Raw genomic sequence first — 16228 nt, 5'->3', positions numbered from 1 at the left:
AAAAAGACTTGGCCTATGTCTGAGCTTTTTAATAAAGTGCCTCTGTATAACTCCAATTACAAATACTCCATGCTGGCTCTGAGATCTATGCTCTCCTGGGTGAACTTGACAGGGGACCAGCATGTACACACCATCTCACCCCCATATTATGCTATCTATACAGCACTGTATTAAACTTTATATGAAGCAATAAGAACTTTACTGCTCCTCCCAGTGTCTGCTGCTCCTTCTCTTTACCGTTCCATGTTGGTGTACCGTTCTGTCTTTTTCTCTTTTGCTACTAACCGCAGTATGGGCTTTAATAGAGAGAGAATCTGCCCTTTCCTACACTATCATGATCCTCCAGCGCTTACTGTATACGATGAGCTCTGATCCAGGAGAAAGGCCAGTCAGGCATTTCATCCATCTCTACTGAGGGGCCCTACCAGAACAGGGCGAAGAATCTGCCTGTCTGTTGTACACACTTGTTGGTCTCTTGTCTTATACCTCGATGATAAGCAATTTGAGGCAGGTAATGCATTTTTTTTCTTTGCACAGCAAACAGCATAAAGGATTCTTGGTCTATGACCTGGACTCTTAGGGTATGTCTACACTACATGGCTCTGTCACCAGAGCCATGTAGATTAGTTTACTAGACATACCCAAATGAAGCGGTGATTTAAATAATCGCCGCTTCATTTAAATTAAAATGGCTGCCGCGCTGAGCCGATCAGCTGTTTGTCGGCTCAGTGTGCTAGTCTGGATGCTCTGCGGTCGACATCAAAGGCATTTGTCGACTGCCCCGTTATGCCTCGTGGGATGAGGTTTACCGGGGCGGTCGACAAATGCCTTTGATGTTGACTGCGGAAGGTCCAGACTAGCGCGCTGAGCTGACAAACTGGTGATTGGCTCAGCGCAGCAGCCATTTTAATTTAAAGGAAGCGGCGATTATTTAAATCACCGCTTCATTTGGGTATGTCTAGTAAACTAATCCACATGGCTCTGTCGCCAGAGCCATGTAGTCTAGACATACCCATAGGTGCTAGAACAATACAAGTAATGTATCATTTTCTAGCTTGCATTTCTCCCTTTCCATAGTGATTCCACTCTCTCAATCCCCATGTTTTGCATCTAACCTCCATTCCACGCCCTCTCTCGGTTCCAGGATGTTGACTGCTGGACTTATCATGGAGGATGGATAGCCAAGGATACAACCGCATGTTCTAGGTGTCCCTAAACCTCTGATTGCCAAAAGTTGAGACTGGACAACAAGTAACTGCTAGTTCTGTTCATCCTTTCTGAAGCATCTGGCACTGGCCACTTTGGAAGACAGCACAGTGGACTAGATGGACATTGGCCTGACCAGTATGGCCATTCTCACTTTCTAATCAGCAGAAACTGTCAGCAGCTCTTTGTATGGGCTTGACAGTCATCCCAAAAAGCTCTCCCCAGAAGAGCAGCTCCTCCGCCCCCAGCTAAGAAATACAGATTGAAATGATGTGATGGCTATTATGGACTCAATGGAGCAAAGAAAGTGATAAGTGAAAAAGCCGCACTGACAATGTGTAAAAACCTTCATGGGGGGAGGGGAAGAGATCCTTTAGCTCCCCAATGAGAACAGGCAGCAAACATAAGAACTGGGTACCAAGTGTTATTTGCTGTCATGTTCTGAAGGGGATGCAACACCCTTTCCAAAATAACTCTGCATTGTAGCCCCCTGGCTGGGTAGCCCAACATCACAGACTAAACTTCCAGGTTAGCCAGCTGGTTAGCAGCACAAAGCACACACCAACCACAGACAGGGTCACAATTCTGCTTGAAACCAGTCAAGCAATTTTTTATTTAAAAAACAAAGCAAGAAAATCCCCCCCCCCCCATACCAAACAACCCTAATGGTGAAAGCATAGATATGGCATTTACATAGGCCATATCTACCTTCCTCAGGCACCCCCACCCTCCCACAGTAATGCAGAGATGTATACATGTTTACATAATATAAGGAGACAAACAGTCTTCTATGGTTTGCAGTTGAGGCCTCCAGCCTGTCTGCGATATGCTGAGCTGAAGGGCTGCAAAGCCGGGTTTGTTATACACAAAATATGGTATTGTTCACCTATGCAGCAAATGCTAATTGCTGGGAATTCCATGGAAGGCAGGTACTTTGTAACAATGGGGGAGCTTAATATGAAGGTACCAGAGAAACTCTGCCCTTCTCTGGTGCCTTCTGGCTTAGGTTCTCAAAGCTCTTTGCAAGCATTAGCGAACTGAGCCTCCCAATCCCCCAGCATGGTAGGTCAGTTGAATTATCTTCATTTTATAGACAGGTAAACAAGGCACAGAGGTGACATGCCCTCTCTGTGATGAGTTTCACTAGCACAGACAGGGAGAGGACCAGAAGGTTGTTCCCTGGCTCTGAGCACTAACCCATACTGTTTGTGTAAGGAGTTTTGTTGGGAGATCCAGATAAAGGGAGAGTGTTAAGAAGTCCTCAGTCTCTTCCACACTGGGATCCTCTTTGCCAGTCTGAGGCTTTCTGATTTCAAACATGACAAGGACAGGGCAGTGCCATACCTGCTCTGGGAAATGCTAGGTGGTAGGAGCATCAGATGATTATTGTGTTCTCTAAGCCAGCTAGTTTACAGGGCTTGTAAATGTTACCACCACTTGTACAGTGAGTAAGTATTTGTGGTTACTGCACAGGCATCATATAGCTATGGGTTAGTTATGAGGATCTGTGGTTACTACACAAGCATCACAGAGCTATGGGTTAGTTACCCATAACTAACTTATAGCTATATGATGCCTATACCATAACCACAGATCAATCCTGTAATTATCACTGTAGTTGGTCCAATGTATTTGAGTCCTACAATATGAAGCATTTGTTAATACTCTCAGTCTCAGCATTTAGTCTAGGTAAAAAAATAAACCTAACTGGGCATAAAATAATGGAAATGACATTGTCTCACTGAAACAGAACAAAGAACAATCAAGTCTAAGGCTACGTCTCGACTGCAGAGTTCTTTCAGAAGAAGCTTTTCCAGAAGTGATCTTCTGAAGAAACTTCTACTGAAAGAGAATGTCCACACTACCAAAGCACATAGAAAAAGCGATCTGCTTTTTCAAAAGACAGTGTCTACACTGAATGGATACTATCTCACATTTAAACTGCAATTACTATGGATGGAGTGGCCACCAGGGCACCTGTGCTTTTTCCTCTTCTTCCGAAAGAACTCCCTCTTCCCCATCCACACACGCCTTTTCCCGAAAGAGCTCTTTCAGAAAAAAGTTTCTTCCTCATAGAAAGAGGATTACCAACACCGGAAAAAAAAAACCTCCATTCTTTCGATTTTCTTTCAAGTGTGGACATAATTGAAGTTTTTCCAGAAAAATGAGAATTTTTCCGAAAAAAACCCTCTGTAGTGTAGACATACCCTAAGAGTGAGAGGGAGAGATGAAATACCCATAGGGAAAACATGCATAGTTTCTATATTCACTTGTTCAAGTACAAATCCACCTGAACCCTGTAGATATGTATTCAGCATGGTAAGCCATGCCATGGCTGCCACTGCCCACCATGACTGCACTATTTGCAATCGCTCTCATCAAGCTTGTGTGAGTAAGTGGATGTGAACTGGGAACCACACTCTTAGCTGACAGCAGCCAAAGATAATGGAAAGTGAAGGGACACAATTCTGTCTAGCCCTTCACAACTCAAAGACGACCTGAACAAGGTTTTATTGCTGCACAGCCCACTCTTCACCCATAATCAGTCACATCCACATCGACACAGAGGAGTTTTAACTAAGCAGAGGGATGCGAAGGAGCAGTGTTGTAGTGTTACATTGCTACCTGATTCTGCTGGGGTGGGGCGGTGTAACCAAATCACAAATATTGCACAAGTCACCTTGCATTGCTGGTTCCTTTCATAAAGTATTTACCACATGGCACCAAAAGCAATGAGATTATTAATAACCACATGACCCACAATCTGCAATCTTATAAAGCAGGGGCAGAGAGAGCTAACTGAATAGTTGTCCAGGAGATGGGACTGTGCACATGGGGAAAAAAAAACCCGATGTGACTGTCATGCTGCATAATAAGGTTGCCGGTGTCTGCTTCTGTTGGACTGTGCTGTAGATGGAATGCTCCACGGGGTCCAACAAAGGAAGCTGTATCGGTGGAGTCACCTCTGCTAAGCTTACTGCTACTGTTCAAGGGTGGGTGTGGCATGGAATTCTGGCATGGCCAGTGGTAATCCTCAGGAGTAGGAGTTAAAACTCTTGTAGTATTGAAGGCACTGCCTTGAATCCACAGCAAGTTGAGTACAAAAGGAAAGAAGGGGATAGGAAGGAGTTACAGCCAGTCAGATGGAATCTACTTTCCTTCTAAAATCAGCAACAATGCAAGCTAATGGGGTTAGGCCAGGCAGGTAGGAGGGTGAACATGTCAACACATACTTTATTTTAAGTGAAACCTGCAAGCACACTGACATAGGCACAGACGGAGGAAGGGGGGAAGAATAACAGATGACAGTGGTCATCATTTCATTGAGAGTTTAACAGGCCCCGCATGGTTAGGGAAGGAGATCTCTTTAAATGGGAAGCAAGGTATCAACAAAAGGCACTATATTCTGCCACTCCAAAGGAAAGCAAAACAAGAGAGAGCCAAGCCTAAGAGAAACAGAAACACCTGAGTATCAGAAAAGCCACATCTGACCCCCATTCTTTTCCATCTCCAGAGAAAAAGCTCAGAATCCAGATTGTACCAGATATCAGCACCTTTTATAGTACAGCCATCTTCTAGCTGCTGATTGCCGTCCCTGAGGTCTCACGGGAACAAGAGTTAAGGATCCATTTCCCTGGGCAGTTCTGAATGAAATGCTGAAGTGCAGCCTGTGTTGGGAATTCCAGGATCATTTGAGTTCTCTTTGCCAAGCCCACTGTGGAACATGCTGCTTAGTTCTCTCCAGCCACTTGAATGCAATGTGACATTGCTTGCCTGAATCACCGTCAGGCACAAGTCTGAGCAGGACCAGCGTTCCCTCTGAGCTGCGCGGCAGCACAGCTTCACAGGTGACCAATCAGCCTCACCCAGTCACGGAGCTGTGCTGCCACGCAGCTTAGAGGGAACACTGAGCAGGACCCTGGCCTAGCACAGAGGATCCTCCATTCCATGAGTGTATCTTTTTTTTAAAATGTAAATGATATTTAAATGAACACCCATCATTGTAGAGGAGATAACAAGAGGTAAAAGGACTGCGTTTGATGGTGCAAGCAAGCAATGTACAAACCGAACTAGACAGTAACACATTCCCTCATGGCCATGCATCAATGTACACAGCTATATAGACCTGATTTTGCATGACTGTCTGTCCTTGTCCCCATGGCTTCCTATGGCTCCTGTGTATGGCTGGACTTGGTAATAAGTTTTGGACATTTGACAGTGACCCTGAGCCACTGGGAAAAGCAACTCCTTTTGTTATTCCAGATTCCACTTCGCTTCTTTACCTGGATAATGGCTGAATTTCCTTGGTTTCCCTGTAGACTCTTCAAAAAGCCTAGTGGGCATCAGCAATTTTTCTAAGATGGGAAGGAAATTGCATTTGCCAACATACACCGGGATCTTGTTGAGAAACAACTTCACAGTCCACCACCAGGAGCTGGTTTACCATAGATGGACAAAGGAGGAAAGTATTTCTTGTGAATGGGTAGGGGAACAGACAGAGCAGGAGTGAAGGCCTTGCTGCATTATGTCAAGCCTGCTTCTTGAATTCTGCCTCAGGAATGACACAAATTGGAATATACAGTATCCCACATATTTTTAAGCCAGCATTATGGAAAACTATAAATTAATAGGCTAATTAAATACTCAGATGAAAGAACAGGAACCTTCAACTGTGTAAACTGAGGGCAGACTATGGCTTCTTTCTTAGATAATTGGAGGGAATCCAGCCCTCCCAACAAGATCCCCCAGTTAGAACCTTGCAAAACCACCAGCCACTGCTGTTCTTCTCACGAACTTCAAATAAGGTCCCTTCTTTAAAGCTGCTAGTCTCTTCATCTCCTTCGAAATCTGCCACAGCCACATAGAGGGCTTCTTTGGAGATATCTGGATTGGTGAAGGGGGCAGCTGTCCTCTCCCTGGCTTCCCCTCTCTCCACCTGCTTGGCCATTACCTTTAGACCTAAGCTGCTTTTCCCTTTGGCTTCGTCTTGGCACACGGCAGGCAGAAATGGTTTGGCCTTTGGTGGAACCAGCATGGGCCGGCCAGGCACCGAGGCAGCTCTGATTTCAGGCACTTCCCTCTGTGGGGCTTTCAGCTCTGAAGTGGGGCCAGAGGAGGAAGATATCACTTTCTTTGGTGGAGGAGGTCTTCTGGGTGGTACCACTGGCCGTTGAAGTGCTGGCTCTCTGAGAGGTGGGGAGCCACTCTTGGGTTCGCTCTCGGCCATCTTTGGAGGGCCAAAGGGAGCTTTGGGTGCAGTCTCCTTTGGGATCTGGCTGTCCTGTTTGGCTGGGGATCTGTTCTCCATGCTCAGTCGCTCCTGAGGCCTGCCAGAAGCCTCTCCTGGGAGCACATTGTTACTGAAGACATTTTCACTAGCCATAGCGTCCTGCTCAGGGGGTTTCTCTTGAGACTTTGCAGGTCTGAGCTTGCTTCTTAGATTGCATATGTCCAGTTTATCATCTGCCTGAGGTGGGTCCATCTTGGGGGCTGCAGCTGGTTTCGGCCTGATGTAAGGTTTTGATTTCAAGAAGGGATTCTGGGCCATTGGCTCAGACTTGTCTTCTGGGGGCTCAATTTTTGGCTTGGCTGGCTTGACAGTAGGCCGCAGGTTTGGTTTCTTCACTTCCTTGGCCGACACCTTGTGCCCACACTCCAAGCCCATTTCGTTTTTCAGCTGGAACAATTTGCCCTTTTCTGTTTTCAGCTCTGGCTTCTTGTTGTCCCTAGGGGTGGCTGTCTGCTTTGGAGGGATCATTGGCAAAATCATGCCTGGGGGCTTGGGTGGAGGCCTCTGCCTCTCCATTAACTCACCTTCGGATTTAATGATTGACTCTTTCCTGGGGGGAAGGCTGGGCTTCTCCTCTGTATCCTGATCAGAGATCTCCTCATACCCAGCGGCTACATCATTGCTCTCTGTGGGAGCACTCTTAATAGCCTCCTTCCCCTTCCAGTCTTTGGCCCATTTCATTCCACAGTCCATACCATTAGGTGGAGCTTCAGGCAGAGGCCTGGATGGCCCAGTGGCTTCTTCGCTGGTTTTGCTCTCTGCAGTTATCTCACCAAGCGGGACCTGGGCCATCTCATTAGGCAACGGTGCTAGAAAGTTAGGCCTAGAAGCATTGCTAGTTTTTTTATATTTATCGATAAAGGTTGCTGGGGCCCAGCCTTCCTTCTCCTCAATCTGAATGTACCACCAGCCACTCAGGTTTTTCTCGATCACCTAGAAGAAGAAACACAACCATCACAGATTTGGAAATACTTAGCCAGGCCTCTCTGCACAGCAGCTGCCTATGAACCAAAGGGCTAAAAAAGTGTAGCCTAGAAATGGAAGGTCACACTTCAGACCAAGAACATGTAAAAGAGGCTGCAGGTATCATGGATAATAATAATACAGATAATAGCAATACCTAGCTCTTCTGTTGCACTTTTGATCTCAAAGCACTTTATAAGAGAAAGAATGACCATTATCCTAATTTTACAGGTGGGGAAACTGAGGCATAGAAAGGTGATGAGAGATGATTCAAGTTCATTCAGCAGGGCAGTGACAGAGCCAGGAACAGAATTCAGGCCTCCAGTACAGGTCCTGCCGGTACTAGGTAACACCATTCTCACTTCCACAAGGCCAGTATCAAACCGTGATTTAGTCAGAGGGGGAGTTTGATGGGTTTTTAGTTTTTACTTGTGCATATTGGGCCACCTCAGAAGATTCTGCACAGTTGCAGATGAGTGGCACTACAAGAGCAGGGGGTCTGCAAGGGGAGTTTCATTAGCAGAGGCGAGGATAGGGAGCACTTGGTCTGGATTAAGATGCGGTTTGTTATTTCAAACCTCTGTCCCTCTCACTACAGAGGATGTTTCAGGTCAGAAGAGTGGTAATTGGCAGAGTCGTGGGGCTGAAATAGCAGAAGGGCTGAAGGTCAAGACAGAAGTGTACTGGCATATGCGCGTGGGAGCAATCTGTCTCAATGCCTACACTCTGCTTAGCTCTAGCTGGTTCTGGCCCACATTTTCACACCCACATGCACATTTGGACATACAGGCTTCTCTATATTCTCAGTGTTCGTGAGCACTAAATTCACAGTATTTTTCAAAAGAAAAAACATCTCAAGCTCTCCAGCACATGAGGGAAGAGGAGACAAGGACAGTCTGAGATTTTTCAAGACTTCGGGGTGGGCGGGAGGAGGAAGAGACACATAATGCATCTGGCCACTGGGTGACACTATTGAGCTATCCACCAAGACACAGATCACCAAAATCCCCAGCCACTGAAGGCAATGGAAGTTAAGATTGTCCTGTGTCTACACTAGAAACAGGTTGCCAGTTTGGCTACTCCAGCAAACCGCCCAAGTGCAGATGCAGCTTTTATATTGGCAAGAGATTCCTTTTGCTGGGACATCCTATACCAGGGCTCTTTTGCCAGTGTAACAGCATCTCTGCTAGAGCTTCTGGCAGCACAGCTACATGTGTGTGTGTTTCTTCTAATTCCTAACAGACACAGGTAGGCTGGCAAAACTTTTAAGTGTAGACCAGACCTGCTAAACAAAAGTCCCATCTCTGAAAAGAGAAGGAACCTGCCGCTATCAGTCAAGAAGCTTCCAACTCCCACTAGAGCAGGTGCACAGCATCCTAGCATGGGCCACACAAGTCCATAGGGCATTTGAGGATCAGAGGTTCCAAAACATGAGCATGTGGAAAATCTCTTCCCACAGCAACACGTGGCCTGGAACAGAATTAAACCTCCCCCCCCAGTGCACAGATAGGCCTTCCACTAGGATTCAGACTCTTCCCGGGACAGCTGATAGTGCCACTGACTGGCAATGGACTCCAGGTCTGAAACCCGACTCTTAGGATTTGGGAGTAGTGCCGCACCCCCTGCCCCCGCCGAGCTGGAATCCACACATCCATCCCGGGAAAATCTTAATGGGGGTTGAAGAAAGTCACCTGAGTGGGTGACTTGGAGGTGAAGCGAGAGGGAGGGAGAGAAGGAAGAAGGAAAGATGGGGTGTGGTCTCACCTCTACTTTCATTCCTGCCTGGAAGCTGATGCCGTCGGGAATGGTGGTCTGGAAGTCAGCAATGGTGTAATATTCTTCTTCCACTTGGGGAGGGACAGGAGGTTTAGGCAGGTTCAATCCACGTGGCTATTGCAATAAAAACAGACAATCATTCAGCTTTTCTCAGGAAGACCCATTAGCATGCTTGCACGGATGGCTCACATTGGCTAACTAGCCAAAGAGACGCCAGCTACCAAACAGACCACAGGATGAACCACTTGGCACACAGAGCACCCTCGCAGATACAGACACTAACCCCATCTTCAGACTGAATCCAAAGTAATCCAGATTGCTTTCAATGGCACAGCTGACATGGTTACTAGTCCTGTAGTCTCTATGAACCGCTGGCTGCTGGGCCATGGTGGCTCTGGTGTCTGGGGCTGGGGTGCACTGCCCAGAGCCTCGCCTCCCATCATGGCTGTTGGCAGGGGTGTGTCCTGCCCTGCCTCTCAGCCAACCAGTGCTGGGAAGGGGCAGGATCTCCTCCTAGATGTGGAAGAGCTGTTTGCTGTGCAACAGGAGGGCCACGCAGACCCCAGGCAGCAGCACTCAGCTGGCGGGCAGCGCAGAGGTAGGTGAGGGGGGCAGGGCAGGCACTGGGGGCTCTGAGGTAGGGCTAGCATTGGGGGGCTCTGGTGGTGGGGAGCTGGCACTGGGGGGGCTCTGGGGGCAGGGTTAGTGTTGGGGAGCTTTAAGGGGTAGGGGCTCTTAGAGGCAGGGGGCTGACATTGGGGGGCACTGGGGCGGGGAGCAGGCACTGGGGGCAGGGTTAGCAGTGGGGGGACTACTAGGGCAGGGCTGGCACTGGGGGGCACTCTGGGGATGAAGCTAATATTGGGGACTGGGGGCTGGCATGGGGGGGGTCTGGGGGTTGGGTGCAGTGGGGCTCTAGAAACAGAAGGCTGGCACTGGGGCACTATACGGGGTGGGGTGCTGGCACTGAGGCATTTGGCACTGGGGACTGAGGGTGGACAGCTGGCACTGGGCGGGGGTTGAGTGCAAGGGGACTCTGGGGTCAGACGCTGGCGCTGGGGGATAGTGGAAAGGTGGGGGCTCTAGGGATTAGGACTGGTGGCTGATGGGTGGTTCTGGGAGCAGGGGCTTTTGGTGGACTAGTAACATTTTATGTGTATATTTGCATATTCATTATTTGCATAGTGAATATGCAAATAACATGTTACCAGCCCACCAAAAGTTTGTGAATGGGTTTGCCAGTCTGTGGTATAATAAAGGTTGGGAGCACTGCTGTAGGCTTACCAGCCCCTGAGTAAGGGAACAGTTTATTCAATCCAGCCATCCCCTTGACTTAAAAACAAAGCCACTAAGTTTTGCTTTGAGAACAAATTGGACCAGATGAGTAACATGGCGGCCTGGAGGCCCTGCCCCTGCACTAGATCCATCTGAATGCAACAGAGCAGTTGCCTTCTGCCCCAGAAGCTTTGTTCTCCTGGGGGGGAAGGCGGGGACAACCTTCTCTGGCAGAGGGAGTTTTTCCCTGGAGAGGTGGCAGGTGGCAAGTGGGACAGCTGGTCCAGGAGGGCACTTACTATAGTGAGATCTCGGCGAGGAGGGGGCCTCTGCCTCATCTTTGGCGACTCTGTGGAAACACAATTTCAGATTCCACTGAGGTTCAAGGTGCAGTGTCCAGACACGTTCCCAAAAAGACACATTTCGGAGAACAGCAGTGAACCCCACATGCAAACCCAGCCATGAGGGCCATCTTCTGTCCTTCCCTCCCCACAGCTGTGCTGCCGCCTAGCTCCTCGTTTCTCCTACAGCACAGTGACTCAGACAGTGTCATATCTGCTCAGGAACTACAGGCACCTCAAGCTTTTCCAGGCCAACCAGCCCTCTGCAGAGATGCCAGTAGAGCCCAGCCAGGAGCAGAAGCCACAGTGCACCAGTGGGCATGCATGGGAAGACAGAAGCTGAGCAGCATGCTAGTGCCACTGTCTTACCCATCTAACAGCCTGCACTCAAACCCAGGTTCAGTGACTAGCCTGCAGAGATAACCCAGCAGCACACACCCACAGCTGCCCAGGGGGAGGAGATGTGCATTCATGAGAAAAGAGAACGGGAAGACTCACTGGAGGGAGAACAGGGCCCATGTCTGCCTCTGCTCCAGTAGAGAGAGCTAAGGATGGAGCAGGAAGCTATACAGAATGGTCCACACTGGCTCCCGGGCTCCAGGAAGGGCCTTTTTCTTAACACAGTAATGTCCAGATGTTGTGGCAAAGCGCCAACTGCCTAGGAGCCCTTGAAAGGGCAGTCAGCTTCCTCCCCTGCTCGGCTGCACTGCTCAGCCACACAGCCAGGCTCAAGGAGCTGCACCAAACACCCAAACTTTAGCATCCCCCCACTTACTGCGTCGAATGTCGGCCTGTGGTAATGGTCGGCCATCAAACCTCCCCTCTCTTTGGTTGTTGGGCCCGTCCTTCTCTCGGCCTGTTGAATTCTGCTGCCGGGGAACACCATCCAGATCCAGGGAACACGAGTGGGTGGAGGAGCCAGATCCCAGTTTCTGTGTAAACATCTCTCCACTTCCTTTCTTTAGGTAGGAAGCCGGGGCCCAGCCCTCTTGCCCCTGATACCTGCAAACAACAAGATCTTCCCTTCAGCCCCATCACATGGGACTCATGCCTCTCTTACTTTGGCCCTCACTACCATGCGCCAGAGCCAACCCACAGTAGGACCAGCTGTGTTGGGTGGGGGAAAGGCTGGGCCAGGGGATTGGTGTGGCACCATAGAGATATACAGTGGTGGCCAGCAGATCTGGTAGGTGCTGAAAAAGGCCCATCCTCACAGGTGTCTGTGTGAAACCAGGTGTCTGTGTGAAACCATAGAGTCCTAGGGCTGGAAGAGACTACAGCCCTGCCAAGGTCCCAGGCCACAGCACAGCTCAGGTACAGTTAAAACACATCTGCAAAGGTGCGCTGTGTTTTAAATGTGTTGGGGGAAGCAGTGACACCAACGGAATATCTCAACAGCATAGGGAAGACCCGTATCAGTCCCTTAATGTTGTTGTGTACATCATACTGTAACTTGAGACCATTGCTCCTCATTCTGTCATCTCTGAGAACAGCCTTTCTCCATCCTCTTTGAAGCCCCCCTTCAGGAAGTTAAAGGCAGCTATCAAATCCCCCCTCACTCTTCTCTTCTGCAGACTAAACAAGCTCAAATCCCTCAGCCTCTCCTCATAAGTCATGTGCTCCAGTCCCCTGTGCATTCTTGTTGCCCTCAGCTGGACTCTTCAATTTGTCCACATCCTTTCTGTTACGAGGCGGGAAGGAGGCAGAACTGGACACAATTCTCCAGATATGGCCTTACCAGTGCAGAATAAAGTGGAATAATCACTTCTCTAGATCTCCTGGCAATGCTCCTCTTAATGCACCCCACTATGGCGTTAGCCTTCTTGGCTACAAGGGCACACTGCTGACTCATATCCAGAAATGAGCCTCTTTGGTTCCAGTCTGTTTCCAGGGACCAGAAAGTGCCACTACTTGCTGGCTTCCCTTTGCTGGCAGCCTCAGCATAGGGATCTGGGACCAAGTGAGGCAATGAAATCTCCTCTCCTCTCTCCCCTTCAGGGATTGCTCAGATGAGGAGTGAGGCAGAGTGGTTGGGCAGCGTAGGGGGAAACCGAACAGCTGCTGCAGCCCATTACGGATCACTCTTTGGATTAAAATAAAGGCAATCAGTGTGCAGGTCTCTCTGCCTGGCTCCTTTCCTTGCACTAATTCACTTGGTGGAGAACCCAACCCTATGCTCTGATTGAAAAACCACTTCCACAGAGTGCCTCTGCCATGCACCAGGGTCCCATGCCAAGCTTAGGAGACCTCTGCCCGCTGCCTGGAGAGTGAAGTCACTGGGCTCAGATGGCACCAGCTGCTGAGCTTGTAATTGACTTGGGCTTTTCACAGCAGCTTTTTCCAGTTTAAGAAGTCAACATGCATTTTTTTCGGATGAGCTGCTGCCAACGCTACAGGTTCAGTGCAAGGTTAAGAAAATCAAGGCGTCTCCCACCCAAGTTTGCACATGCCCTTTGCTAGCCTGCAAATACTCACTCTGCCTCCAAGCTTTAGTTCTTAATGCTCAGAGATTTTTGGTCTGTGAAACAGGCTGAGGCCAGGGAGTCTGGCCTGGATAACAACACATTTCAAGAGTAGCCTCATAATACAGTTGGAGGATCTAGTCTGCATAGGAGGCCTTCCTACAGGACATATGTATAACCCCTAGGATTTCCATGACAATGATGTATGCAACAACATTAAGGGACTGATATGGGTCTTCCCTATGCTGTTTAGATATTCCTTTGGTGTCACTGCTTCCCCCAACACATTTAAAACACAGCACACCTTTGCAGATGTGTTTTAACTGTACCTGAGCTGTGCTGTGGCCTGGGACCTTAGCAGGGCTGTAGTGTTCTGGGAATGAGGTAAGACCAAGGTTCAGTCCTGTCTTTACTGCAACAGCAAGCCATGTTTATTTGGGTCATATAAGAACTTAGTTAGATACATTAGACAGAAAAGTCTGGTGAGAAAACAGACCTGTGTCAGAATCCATCATGTACTAAGGTCATCTGAAGTACAAAATAGCATCTGCAGTGTGGACTGGGCCCTTAACCACCACCCTTTCCTCCACACCCAAAATCGCCTCAGGTAGAACAAGCCTGTTACATGGGCATCTCTTCCTGCTTGGCCTACAGTTAGTGCCTTTGCCATTTTAGCAGTAGTAATAATGCTGTGCATGTACCTGACACTTTTCTGATCTGCTCTGAGAACTAAGAATAAAAGATGGACAAGGATCACAATCATTGCACCCATTTTACAGGTTGGATAACCAGAACCAAAGACTAGGTAGGGCAACTTACCTGACTGGAGCACTGTCATGGATGGGTATAAAGTGTTCAGGAAGGAGAGGTGCAGAGAAAAGGTGGAAGATGTGTTCTGTATGTAAGAGAGCAGTATGATTGCTCCAAGTTCCAGTATGAAACTGGATAGAAAGCTGGCTAGATCATTGGGCTCAATGGACAGTGATTAACGGCTCGATGTCTAGTTGGCAGCCAGTATCAAGCAGAGTGCCTCAGGGTCAGTCCTGGGGCTGATTTTGTTCAACATCTTCATTACTGATCTAGAGGATGGGATGGATTGCACACTCAGCACATTTGTAGCTGTCACTGATTTGGGTGGAGAGATAGAATCATAGGACTGGAAGAGACAGAGTCCAATCCTCTGCCCAAAGCAGGAACAACCCCAACTAAATCATCCGAGCCAGGGCTTAAAAACCTCTAGGGATGGAGATTCTACCACCTCCCTAGGTAACTCCTTCCAGTGCTTCACCACTCTCCTAGTGTAATAATTTTTCCTATTATACAATCTAGAGCTCCCCCACTGCAACTTGAGACCATTGCTCCTCATTCTGCTACCTGTCACTACTGAGAACAGCCTCTCTCCTCCTTCCTTGGAGCCCCCTTTCAGGAAGTTGAAGGCTGCTATCAAATCCCCCCTCACTCTTCTCTTCTGCAGACTAAGCAAACCAAAATCCCTCAGCCTCTCCTCATAGATCATGTGCTCCAGCCCCCTAATCATTTTTGTTGCCCTCCACTGGACCCCCTTCAATGCAACCACATCCTTTCTGTAGTGGGGGGCCCAGAACTGGATACAATACTCCAGATGTGGCCTCACCAGTGCCAAATAAAGGTAGATATACTGCAGGGTAGGGGTAGGGTCCAGAATGATCTAGACAAATTGGAAGATTGGGCCAAAAGAAATCTAATGAGGCTCAAGAAGGACAAGTGCAGAGTCCTGCACTTAGGATGGAAGAATCCCAGGCACTGCTATAGGCTGGGAACTGACAGGCTAAGTGGTAGTTCTGCAAAAAAGCACTTAGTGTTAACTCCTATCCAGCGTCTCACCTACTGTAATTGCAGTGTCCTTGTTGCCAAGAAGGCTAATGGCATATTGAGCTGCATTAGTAGGAGCATTGTTAGCAGACTGAGGAAAATGATTATCTCCATCTATTCAGCACTGGTGAGGCCACATCTGGAGTACTATATCCAGTTTTGGCTCCCCACTACAGAAAGGATGTGGGCAAATTGTACAGCAAAAGGTCAATGAAAATTATTGGGGAGTTGGGGTACATGACTTATGAGTAGAAGTTGAGGGAACTGGGCCTATTTAGTCTGCAGAAGAATGAGGGAGGATTCCAAAGAGGATAGAGCCAGGCTGTTCTCAGCTCAGTGTTGGCAGATGACAGAATGAGGAGCAATGACCTCAAGCTGCACAGTAGGAGGTCTAGGTTAGATATTAGGAAAAACTATTTCACTAGGAGGGTGATGAAGTACTGGAATGGGTTACTTAGGGAGGTGGTGGAATCTCCAACCTTAGAGGCTATGCTTGACAAAGCCCTCGCTGGAATGATTTAGTTGGGGTTGATCCTGCTTTGAGCTGGGGGTTGGACTAGAGGGCTTCCTGAGGTCTCTCCCAACCCTGATCTCCTATGATTCTAACCCGTGAAGCTTACACCACATGGTGAGTCAATGGTGAGGCTGGGAACAGAACCCTGTGGCGCCAGCTCCCAGTTTTACTTTTCATCTACTGGCCCATGCTGTTTCCCTAATACACTGAGCTAGAAGATGCAACCTGCCAGGACTTCGGGGAAGTCCCCCTCAGACGCACACATCTGAAAATTTCTCTTATACACTTAAGGATCCCCCTCCCTCTTCTGTACAACTGCCACCTACATCCTGTGGGAATAATAGAGGGAGGAAGGTACCTGATTTTCCACCAGCCCTCAAGGTTTTTCTGAATCACCTCTACCACAGCCCCTTTTTCTAGATTCATTTCATCCTCGTCTCTAGCGGTGTATGGGTAAATGACCGTGTACTTCTCCTCTGTGGAGCACAAAAACAGGATCATAAACGGGCCATTTTAGGAACACCAAAATTCATTAGAATTGGAACCACAC

The 16228-nt window shown here is 48.4% G+C and overlaps 1 protein-coding gene across 2 annotated transcripts in view; it reads right to left on the bottom strand.

Moving 5' to 3' along the window:
• Positions 1 to 948: 948 nt before the first annotated feature.
• Positions 949 to 16228, bottom strand: part of SH3PXD2B (SH3 and PX domains 2B) — a 130888-nt gene continuing 115608 nt past the window's right edge. The window contains exons 10-14 of one of the 2 annotated variants that reach the window (XM_075900256.1): positions 16037 to 16154; positions 11627 to 11853; positions 10810 to 10859; positions 9224 to 9349; positions 949 to 7429 (exon numbers count right to left, since the gene is read on the bottom strand). In XM_075900256.1, the coding sequence (XP_075756371.1) occupies positions 5897 to 7429; positions 9224 to 9349; positions 10810 to 10859; positions 11627 to 11853; positions 16037 to 16154 (2054 nt within the window). In that variant the 3' untranslated portion in view covers positions 949 to 5896. The remainder of the gene's footprint in view (positions 7430 to 9223; positions 9350 to 10809; positions 10860 to 11626; positions 11854 to 16036; positions 16155 to 16228) is intronic. The other variant, XM_006138129.3, reaches the window with a different exon arrangement.

The sequence above is a fragment of the Pelodiscus sinensis genome, chromosome 17 (assembly GCF_049634645.1).
Source record: "Pelodiscus sinensis isolate JC-2024 chromosome 17, ASM4963464v1, whole genome shotgun sequence".
Classification (NCBI taxonomy): domain Eukaryota; kingdom Metazoa; phylum Chordata; order Testudines; family Trionychidae; genus Pelodiscus; species Pelodiscus sinensis.
This window is presented reverse-complemented; position numbering and strand designations above follow the sequence as displayed.